Raw genomic sequence first — 11986 nt, 5'->3', positions numbered from 1 at the left:
TTTTTGGAATGGCTAATTTTCACAACTTCACCCGTGTATTTCACCTTTATGAACTTTTTTGGTCCCTCTACTGCCCATTACCAACAGACAGAAATTCATTTCACTGATCACTAAAGCCTTCCTCGTAGCAATATCTCTACTTGCTACAGGGCTGAGGTACACTTTGAAAAAAGAATACACCTCACACAGGCTCCACCTTCTCAAATCTTATCTTTGACAATGAGACTGAAGCTCTCAGAAATAAATTTCATGTGAGTCATTGTTTTGCTCCTGATCTAAAGTGCACCTTAAGAAACAAACAAACGGTTTAAAATATGTACCATGCAGTGTACATAAGTCTAAGTTGAAGTAGAGACATATATATTTTAAAGAAAATATATATAAAATATATAAATATATATTATATATAAATATATATAAAATATATATAAAAAATAAATTAAATAAAAAATAAAATTAAAATCACAGAAATATTAACATTCCAATGAGAAAACAAGCTTTACAAAACAAAGTGATCTCCCTCTTAGTTTGGGTAATGACAGAATTTCAGCCAATTAATAGGGAATTTATAAAAAAAAAAAAAAAAAAAAAAAAGTAAAGATGGTTCACCAACACTTTTTGAGAGATCGTGCTATGTTAATCTTAATGAGTGCTCCTTTCACAATCAGCAATAAGTGTTAAACTTATCCATAGATACTGACTTTCTCAAATGTATTTAGAAAAAATAATTCATATGTGAATTTTAGTATAGGTTCAGTAAGACTGCCAATTCCTTATTAATAGAAAAAAAAAAAAAAAAAGTTTTTTTAGGCAGTAGTCAGTCCTTCCAGTGTCAGAATACTTATACATTAAAGCAGTAACAGGGAAAATCACCAAAGGACTTTATTATGCATTATAATCAAGGTTTCAGCTTTTGGATACTTGTACAAAGTGAATCAATTACTTCACTTCTCATGAATTTCAGACAGATACATTGGGATCAGAAGTTTTGAAAAGGGTCAGGAATGCTTATATTTCATTGACATATATAGAAGCATTGAAAAATAGTACTTTTTTGGGGAACTGTTCATATTTTTTAAAAAAACTAATTTCATAAATTTTATACCTCAAATTTATACACATATGGTTTACAAGAAATCTGCATTACACTGCTTTGAAAACTGGGAGTTCTTTGCATCAAAACTCTTTCTGAGTATGTAAAGTAGCTACATATTTCTGTATTATAACAAAGTTCTTTGATGCAGCCATTTAAGGTCTTTGGAATGGTAGACACATAGTTACATATGGTTCAGGTGGTGAAGAGTAATTCTTTAGACAAAATGCCTAAGCTTTAGGCATGTCTTGTTGTCCAAGTAAAGCAGCTGTAATCCTTGTTTTCATCCACAGTCTTTGAACACATAGTTTTCAGTGCAGTCTGTGAAATTGCTATAGGATTCTATGTTACAGCATAGAAGTCAGAGAATGTATGAAGATGCAATGATTTAATCACAGTAACACTTCACTCTAAGTAAACACCTTAATGTAGCATTATGTAAAGCTCTAGGTCAATTTATACTACAAGACTTCCCTTCTGATCTCCTATAGATGGAGTCTGAATATTACTTAGTTCAAAGGTATAGCGAATTTCAGTAGTTTCTGGCTTCATACTTTTTATGTAAGAGAAACTTTGAAAGATAAGAACTTTTTTAAATATAAACTTACTATTTTGCTTACTATCCATGCAAACTTGGGGAAAAAGGGAGAAAGGGATACAGTATGAGTGACTTCATACAGAGGGAAGTATTTTCTGTCCTGTGCTGAAGTATTTTCATATAATTAACAAGTTAAAGTTTTTCAGCTTTTTAGCACTGTTTAGAACTTTGATCTGGGATAATTGCAGTGTAAAACCACCTGTTTCTTGTATCCCAGATTCCTTGTCTCAAAACACAAATACATAAGTTCTTTTACTGATCCACCCAAGGCAAGTTTAATAAATTGATCTTTTACTCAGATGACTGATCCATGTACTTTTGCAACATGAATAATTGGTTTCATTAAAATATCCACATTTGTGGCCTCTCTATCTAGTGAAAATAAGACACAAAGCATGCTATAGATGAAAAAAAGAAAAAGAAAAAAAAAAAGCACTCTTTCATCTCTTAAAATTACTACTTCAACCTTCTTTAATCCTAAAAATATACCTTTAGAGCTATACATTTTTATTATGTCTAGATTTATTATGTCTAGACTTGGTGGGCTATAGTGAGGCAACATTTGCCTGACCTAGGGCTTTATTAAGATAATGTTGTACAAGACCCAGATACCCATATGTACATTGTTTAACTGAATTAAATACATTTATGCTTACTGAATTCCTTTTTCACCTAGAAAAAACAAGTGTTCTTCAACACTGAAGAACACTGAACAAAAAATTTCTTTCAAACAGAAAATATTTCCCAAAGAGACTGAAAGAACTGTAATGAACTAACAGCTAACACAATACATGTTATGATATTAGATCACTGTTTCACAAAAAGATAACCAAAACAACTCTTCCAACTTCATGCTCAAGAGGACTTAGGAGGAACAGAAAGTTATTCTAAGGTTTAAGACTAAAAAAAATCATGACTGGCTGTCTCAGAGGCAGATAGATAAAGTACCAGCTACCACAATCGGAAGAATCAGAACCATTACATGATGAATAATTCCAATGTGTATTGATGCTTCTGGAAATGTTGGTATACATATATATAATTTTATGTATATATACATATTTATTTATATATATGATCACAATATAAATACTTCATATATTTGTTTTTTTTTTTAAATAATAATAATAGTAATAACAAAGCTGTACCAGTAGTAGTCATTCACATTCACTTTTCAGAAATATAAATGAGAAATCACACATGTAATGCTCAGTCATAATATAGATTGCTGATCATATTTAACACTGGAATTCTTATACTATTAAATGAAAATTAGCACCCTACTAAATAGTAAAATCCCAGTGATTTCAATGCAGCCAAGATTTTCCTCTTAGTCATAGCACAAATTACTTTTGTGTCTCATGTTCAGAATAATTACTTTCCATACAACACAAATGAGGAAACATTACTTGTATTATCACAGATCCTGTCAAAGAAAAAAGAAAAAAAAAATGTAGCTCAGCATCTTCCTGAATGAGATCAGAATCTGGACTGTATGGCTTGGACCATTTCTTTCCCCAAATCTACATAAGATCCAGCGTCACAAGGTTGTTTTGGGAAAAGTCACATATAATGAAGAAATAATTCCCAGAAGCATATTGGTTTGAAGGAGCCAAAGCATTAATAATATGTAAGTCTCCTCTACTACCTGTACATCACTGGAAAATATATACTTATCAGTAAAATTATCCATTTGCTTTATTTCATTCTCATTTAAGTTCTGCATGTTTCAGCAACAGAGGTCCATAACTGGAAGTTCTTTCAACTTCTCACTTCTTGAAATATTGTTAGTGTTTATTGGGACTTTGGAGAAGTTGCTCATGATATTGTGCATATTTAGAAGCCAACCTATATCTGCTTTCACAGCTTTCAGAGCCAGGGTATAAGGGTGGGTGGGGGAAGGAAGCATTGCCAGGAAGGATAATTCTGAAATGCTGAGTTCTTTGGGCAGCCTTCTTTAGGGATGGACTTGTTGCTGGTTATCTGGATAGTGGGGTTAAAGTATGCAACCATACACACCAAAAATATAATAGACATGAGCTTTTTGTTCATAGGAAGAAAAGTCCCTCATTCCATAAAAAGGGGTCTCTTTATTCCATAAAAAGGGATCTCTTCATTCCATAAAGAGAGAGCAGTGCCTCAGAGGAAGTTAAAATTAAGGCAAAGGTTCCCCACTTCTAAGCAATAATGAATCATATAAAAAAATGTCCTGCTCCAGTAATTTCTCATCTGAGTGGGGTCTACAACTCAGGTTATCTAGACCCTTCACAGTAATCTGCTTGATAGGAAAAGGGCCTGAGAAGTTTTTATATCTTCTTAATATATGTCTACATGTATTCACACACGCACGCACACACGTGTATATGTACCCACACAAACATGCCCTCACACAGAGTTATAAATATATATATGTACATATGCAAAGAGACAGACTGAAAACCATGTCAGATGTGGAGTATTACCCACTTTTCAGAACCATTTATACTATCTACACAATACATATTGAAACTCAACTTTAAGATATTTTATTTTTATGTACAGTTCTTTTTTTTTTTTTTTTTGTCTGGAAATAAAATATCTAAATACAGACAGACTGTAATGTTGTATATGTATAGCTTTCAACAATACTTTAGCTGAATAAATGCTTTGTACATAGTTCTGTCTTTTAATGGAGTTTACAGCTACATTGATAAAATGGATTCCTCATTTCCTTGATTGCTTTTAACCAATAACAAGCAGAGAGACAATTACAAGTTAATATTAATATGCAGCTCAAATAACACTGGTTAAATTATGTACAATACAAACCATTCATACAAATGAAGACTAGGATATTGAATTTGTTACAATATTTTGTAATAAAGATAAGACAGCCACTTATAACTTACATGTTCTCCGCCAGGCATCTTCCTTTGTAAAGATCAGTTGAAGGGTTTTTAAATAGCTTAGCTTGCCTAAACTCAACCAGGTTTAAAGAATCAGAGCATAAAGAGTCAGAGAAACATGAAACCAGAATGTCTGCCCACATGTAAATTCCAAATGTTTGCCCATCTTTACTAGTAACAGGCTCGTTCCATGGAAAAAGTGCCACCTAACGCCACCTCGAATGTGCCTACTGTATGCTGGAAAAAAGTCACGATGTTTTGCTGTGTTCATATAATAAGGAATACTGAACGCTAGACACACATTTCTCCCGTTTTAACAAGTATTTACTCCTACAGTATTATTTACCAGTACAGCTACTCCAAGCAGTAGAATGCATGAGTGGGGATTATTGATTGGCATGTATTCAAAGGACTTTCAAAGAGATTTCCATAACAGTCTGTGTTAGAAACCATTCTCTGTCTAGTTGATCCATTTTGCTTGATGATAGGTTATCCAGAAACCTTAGATATCAGACAATGAAATCTCCCTTAACAGAAATCTCAATAGATGTGAGCTGAACAGAGTGTGTGTCTCTGTGTATGTGTATGGTTTTATTTTAAATCCATAGTGATTTACAACTAGATTGATACATGGAGCTGACTGGGTAAAAATTACATTAGATTGTTTTCCACTAACATATTTGCAGCCATTTGACATCAGCAGCAGCAGGTAGACACATTCCAGGCAATAGATGTGGCCTTCCTCCTTGAGGTTACAGCCCTGTCATATGACCTCTTTTATTCCCCAGGCTTCAGTCTCAGACACGTGTTCATCCTCACCCTGAAGGGAAGTAGGGTGTGTCACTGTGGTAGTTGTAATCAGGACACACCTTCTGTACTAGTTTATAATCTGTACTATAAAAGGAAATGTAAATACAGATTACTTTAAAGGGCTTGGAGCAGAGCCATGACACATGGCTCTGGGTCTGCTCCTGATAACAGGTTTTTGAAGGGTCATAGTTGCAGAGTGTGTTCTTGGTAGCCTTGTCAACCTTTTCATACTCAATTCGACAGTTAAAGGACTTGGAATCTTTGGCATCAATCACTGTCTGTTGTGCCAAGTCAAATTCCACTATTTTTGTAGGGGGCACTAGGCTCACAGATACATTCCCTTGACCAGTGGAGTTATGCCTGAAGTAAACGCTAAACGTCCCATTGCCATGGTCAACAATTTTCCCTGTTATTAACAGATTTAGCTTCACAGTCTTGATGTTGGAATGAAAATCGCCCCAGCCAAACATTTTCTTAAATTTCCCAGTCTTGACAATGGGCCGTCTCTTTGCTCTGGGTCGAGGCTCTTGCAGGTCTGTGGAGTTCCTCAGCCAGTCCCAGAGATCTTGCTCAGAATAAGTTTCTGGGGCATCATATCGCAGGTCCAAATCTGTATCATTTTCCTTTCCACGAAAAGTCTGTGACAGCAGTCGGCTGATGGACAAGTCTTTGTTACTTTCTGTCCATATGTGCTTTAGTGTGGATTTGGAGCTTCCTGATTTTAGAAGTTCTGTTTTTCCTCCATTTGTTAAATTTGCACAGGTAACCTGAAAAATAATGAAGAGAAAAAGAAAGAAAGGATATGATGAGATATGTAATATCCATATGTAAAATCCATCATTTCCTTGTGAAACAATGAGCAAATTTCAAAATCATAAGAATTTTTTTGGAGAAATAATTATATTCTCTGTACTCAGGTAAAACAAAACCTAAATGTCTTAACTTCTTTTGGAAGAACATAAACTTCTTTTAAAGTAGTCATTATTTAATGCTTTTTTGGCAATCTTTTACACTGGCCTTCAGAATTAATTCTGATCAATTCTTCAGCCTGTAAGTCACCTCTGTTATGATGCCTTTAAGTGATGAGTAAGTAAAGAAATACTGCACAAACTAAGGTACACAGCCATGTCATCTTCCAGTGTGTATGTGGTTTTCACTGGCCACTTCTTATCTCAGAGGGAAATATTCTTGCTTGAATGTTCTCTCTAAACAGTGGATGCATTTTCCACCATCAGAGGCACATCCATTTTTCTTAGCTGCCCCTGGAGTTTACTGTCAAGGTCCTGTCTTGCTGGTGCCACCTTGACCATGCTCAGAGTCTGTGTCATTATAAAACAAGTAATAGCAATATAACTTTCCTACTCCTTTTATAAGAACACATTGGTCTGTAGTCTTAACTGGGACCTTCAATAACAACTAAAGAATAAATAATGGGATGAAAGTTTTAATGAGTTTCTTTGACAGCAATAAACATACTGTAAGCTTTACCTCAATTAATGCAAGAGGAGTCACACATGCTCCTTTACAGATTAACTACTGATTTGCCTTGTCTGTATCTAGTACGACATGTATTTCTCCTTCCTCACTCAACTTCTTTCTTCACACCTTCATCCCAAAACCAGTGGTCTCTGCAAGACAGAGATCCATTTGCATATTTTCAAGAAAAATATGGCTACCTATCTGAAAGTAGTAATAAAAAGAAATCTTACAAATCATGTTTTTATTTTGAGAGACAGAAGGAAAACCCTGCACCAAGTTCCTAAAAATCATAAACCTCAGAGATTGTTTTTCACAGAATTCAGTGTCAGTGCAATTTTACCTTATTTATTTTCTATTCGCCCTGTTTGTGTGGAAAACAGAGAACAGATGCAGCTTTACACCTGTCTGATGCAGCGCTAATGGAGAGCTCCGATGAAAGGTGGAAGGGATGGCTAGAATTGGCTGGGGACAGCAGGTTGACAGGGAGGAACCTACAAACTTTTCCCTTAAAAATTCACATAAGACATGCTGCCTCATTTTTTAATATTTGAACTGGTCTGAAGAAGCCATTGAGTTTCTTATTTCCCTTTTCATGGCTACATAGCACATTCTGAAAATGTCTGCTTTATGACTCTGTTCTGGTGCTGAGTTACATGCTTCTTTCATATCTTCAGTTGTATCTTTCTCTTCACTTAAAAATGAATTGGGTGTATTCCCAATCCAAGAAACACAGCTAGTATTTAAATTATTTAAACCATGGCCCTTTCTTACTGGTACAACTGCAAGTATATGTCACAGAGGTTATTTATTACATGGCCTTTTCATTTCTTAACAATCATGGAATTGAAGCATATTTTCATTAGCTTCAACACTCTTTCAAGGTCAGTTGAAGGCATATACATAAAATCAGTTTAAGCTTTCTTAACACCTTAATCAGATCAGCAACTATGCCCCAAAACTTTTACAGTAAACAAATAGGTAAACAATTCTGTCACATCCCTTACTATACCTCCTCAGTGCACTTCAAGTTGAGGGGACAGTAATGATAATAGATAAAATATGGGTTTTTTGTAAGATCTTGCCAAAGGGATGACTTTCTCCTCCTTTGTACTGAAGGAAGGATAAACATACTCTAGAATTTTGATAGGCAGTTTGTAGATGCATTTTAGCATCAACACAGGGAGCCAGGAGAGAAGCTGTAATGAAATGCACTGATGGTGTGATGGTTAATGAAGCAGCAATGAAGATGTCACAGGGAGAGAGAAAAAGACTCAGAATAAAATTTTGCAGTAGCATATGGGGAAGGAGTGCAAAATGAGAGGAGAAATGTGGTTAAAAGGAAAAATGTGCCTGTCTAGTAAGAATCTGTCAACCCGGTCCGAGTCTAGCAGTTAGCTAGCAGAGCTAGTATACCTTCAATCTGTAGGTAAGACACAGATTGCTGGCCACTGTATAGTTCTTTCCTTAGAGCTTGCTTTTCCTTTGTTTTGCTTTCTGCATCCAATGATTTACATTTCATAGGATTATACGACAAGTTCCATTTAGCAAGATGTAACAGTATAAAAACTACTTAAGAAGAAGGTCTGCTTTTTCAGCTGTGTAAAACTAAATGCTGAGGAAAATAAGTATTTTCTGAAAGAGTTGCTGACTGATCCGATATATTTGTGCTCTTGAAAGGCAGTATATTTGATGGAAATGGATGATTCAGATCCCATGCATGCTGTACTGCTTCATACCTGACATAACAAATACAATTGATTGTTACTGTCATTGATTTTGTAATACCTAAAAGGCTTCTGGTCATGCAGTTAGCCCTGAGACCTCTGTTTGCGATTTTCAGTGTGGGTAACAGTCTGCTTCCATGATTAAAAGCCTGAATTTGCCCTCCCTAGTCAAGTGTCTATGTAAGTAAGCACTGGAAAAAAAAAAAAAAAAAAAAGAGGGTTAATAAAAAAGCTCTAGAATTCATTGCTCTTCACTAACATTTTCCAGACAACTGCTTTTTCATATACTGTTAGCGTACTATGTACTATAGAAAGTAGCTATATGTATCCTCAGAGACTTGCACACCCAATAATATAGAGCATTGCTGCGTAATAGAATTTCTGCAAATGCAGCAGTTATTTTCACATGAATTAATTTACAATTTTCTTCTCTCTCTCTTCTTTCCAACCATAAGTTGGCAATAATACAAGAAAGATATTACAGATCCATGAGATTTTGCACTTACTCATGTGAAAAACAGCTTAGACCCATTTTAGCAAGGCTTGAAAAAAGTGCTGATTGAAAATGACTGATAGAGTTAAAATACTGAGCACCCAAAATTCTATGGTGGCTTTTGCGATCTTCCTTGAGTATACATGTATATAATTCAGAAACATGCAAATGCTCCCTTACCAACTAATTCACTGTAACAAGAGTTTCTTCTCTTCCAAAGCCAACTGTCACTCCCAAACTGAAATGCCTTGCCCTCGATTATTTACCTTCTTTACAATAACAGTTCACTGGAACTGTTCAAGTCTAGGAGGATTGGGATGAGTATGGGTATTTTTCTAGATATTTAGGTTCTATAAATTTATAGAGTTGGCAAGTAATACATTTCACTGTACAAAAATAAGTGTTATTTCAGTTTCTGTTGGTTTAAGTGTTCATGGTACAGACTCTTACAATGTATACAGAACTTTATATGGTAGTCTCCCAGTCTTCATTGGTAGCTTTAAGCTTTATTCTAAGGAAGTAACAATGATGAAATACACATGAACGTTGAAAACTCTAGCCCAGTACAGTGTAATATATCAATGTTGCAAAAGGGCTGAGGAGGGGTATTTCCTGTGCCAGCATACCTAGAAGTGAGTGATTATGATGTCAGCAGTGTACATATAGAACAAGAATAAGGACAAAAAAATATGGGAATGCTTAGCCAATACTACAAATGTCACTGGAAAAACACTCACTAAGACTAGGAGACTGACCTTCTGTTCTAGTCTTGTATTTTTAATGGAAAGTACAAATTTCCACTACAATGAATGACAAATTGCTATCCCATTCTTCTTGTGTTTCTAAGCAAAGGCAAAGACACTGGGCACAATATGCCAAAGCGTCATTTAAAAATAAATAGATACACAAGAATTGATCCATAATTTATTTTTTTTTCATTAAAATAGAATATTCTATTCATTCTGTATCTTCCTTTTTGAGGCTGAAGAAATTTTATTGATGAACTTTAGCTTCATTAGATGTGTTTTAATGAATATGTGTAGCTCATTTAGGACTTCCTAAAGGATAGGTAGTTGTCTCAAAAAGCTTGGTGTTCTCTTTCAAGACTCAACTCTGAATGCTTAGGCAGGTCGAATTTAAATACTTGAAACAGAGAAAACAAATATGGAAAGTCATATTAGGAAACCATCAAGGTCTCAAGTAGTGATTTAGTCCTTCTTCCCATCTGAGGTTAAAATAAACCATAGCTGTATTAAGATTAATTTAAGACTGATAAATCTGAGATTAAAAAATAATAATTCAAAGATGTACAGAATGCCTCTTGATTTCTCACTCTTTTCTTTTTATTCTAGCTCTATTACAGTTCATTACCTATAATTACAGTATTGGCTTAGAAATTATGTATTTATTCCTCTGAATGTATGACTACTTGAGGGCAAATGAAAATGCAAACAAACAATCTTATAAGGTAGAAAATCTCTCTCTTCAGGTAAATAACTAATCAAAACCAAGATCATTTTTGCTGGCATAGCACTGTAAGAATTTGACAGCGCTGTGTTTGTATGTTCTCTGTATACAAGAATTTGGAATTTTCTTTCCTCTGTCAGATATCTCAGCATTGATAGAACAATACTGATAGAACAATACTGATAGAACATTTGATAGATAGAACATTTAATTGATAGATAGATAGATTTGATTGATAGAACAATACATTGATAGAACAAAACTGGACTATTATCAAGGCAGGATGGCACTCAGAAATTTTTTGCTGAACCTAATTTTCCTAGGTTTTATCCTTTTTTATCCTGTTTCTTCCTGTTAGGTAGAGGAAAATCTGGACCTAGATTGCTTTGACCAATCTTTGACACTGCGTTGAACAATTTTTATTCCTATACTTGTGTACACACCATACAAAGTCATTACTGGCATGGATCCATTTTATCTAATTAATAATTTCCAGATAAGTCAAAGCCTATATTCTACAGATATTTAACCATTTACATAGAAATTGAGAATTAATTTTGATATAGAAATGATTATAACAGAGGGAAATAAAACACAGTGATGGACTTGCAGCTGTTACAAATGATTACAAAAATGATATGTGAGAAATGGAGGACAAAAGCAGAATACCACACACAGTACTACTTCATATAAACAGAACTCTCTGTTTCTAACTTTCAATTCTTTTTGCTATATGACTGGCAGAGAATAAGCATGTGGATTGGCTGATCAAAATGTGCAAACTCAAATGAATCTGACAAATGGGACAGTATGTCTTAATTTACTGTGTCAAAAGAGAACACATAAATGACTATGAAGGATCAGACCAAAAAGTCATTTAGAAGTGTCCTGCCTCCAAAAACAGCTATGAGAAGCCTCAAGAAGAGCAAGAACAAGGCAAACATATCATAGTCCCTTAGATTCTCCCCAGCTACCTAATATTTTTATAGCTCCCTAATATTTTTAATTTCCTCAGCTATATATTATTTCTCTGTTTGTTGGTTTTTGTTTTTTTTTTTTTTTCAGTAACTTTCAGTAGTTCTTTCTGCACTTTCATCGTAATTTTGAGTAGATTTACACGAGTTTTCAGAAAAGCTTTCTTCATGCTATTTCAATTCTGCATATTTCTTGTTTTACTTTTGATATATTCTGTGTTTTTTTTTTCAAATGGCTCTTGCTAGAAGGAAAACATATCTATCTGACCACAGCTCTTTCACACAACAGAGGTTATGCAGGACCAGAAGCTGATATAAATTCACTTGATGATAGCTGATATAAATTCAGTGAAATTTAATACCATTAAATTTGAGTGACTGTATCAGTTTATGTCTGATTTGGATCTGACATACAAATAATCAAAGGGTAGTTAGAAAATTCATACCCACAGAAAGATGAGGG

General features: G+C 34.4%; 1 protein-coding gene across 3 annotated transcripts in view; it reads right to left on the bottom strand.

The window, feature by feature from the left end:
- Positions 1 to 864: 864 nt before the first annotated feature.
- The window catches only part of NXPH1 (neurexophilin 1), a 152685-nt gene continuing 141563 nt past the window's right edge, over positions 865 to 11986 (bottom strand). For all 3 annotated transcript variants that reach the window (XM_068674039.1, XM_068674037.1, XM_068674036.1), the window contains exon 3: positions 865 to 6153. In XM_068674039.1, coding sequence (XP_068530140.1) covers positions 5392 to 6153 — 762 coding nt within the window. In that variant the 3' untranslated portion in view covers positions 865 to 5391. The remainder of the gene's footprint in view (positions 6154 to 11986) is intronic.

Source organism: Anas acuta, chromosome 2, assembly GCF_963932015.1.
Source record: "Anas acuta chromosome 2, bAnaAcu1.1, whole genome shotgun sequence".
In the NCBI taxonomy this organism is placed as follows: Eukaryota; Metazoa; Chordata; class Aves; order Anseriformes; family Anatidae; genus Anas; species Anas acuta.
This window is presented reverse-complemented; position numbering and strand designations above follow the sequence as displayed.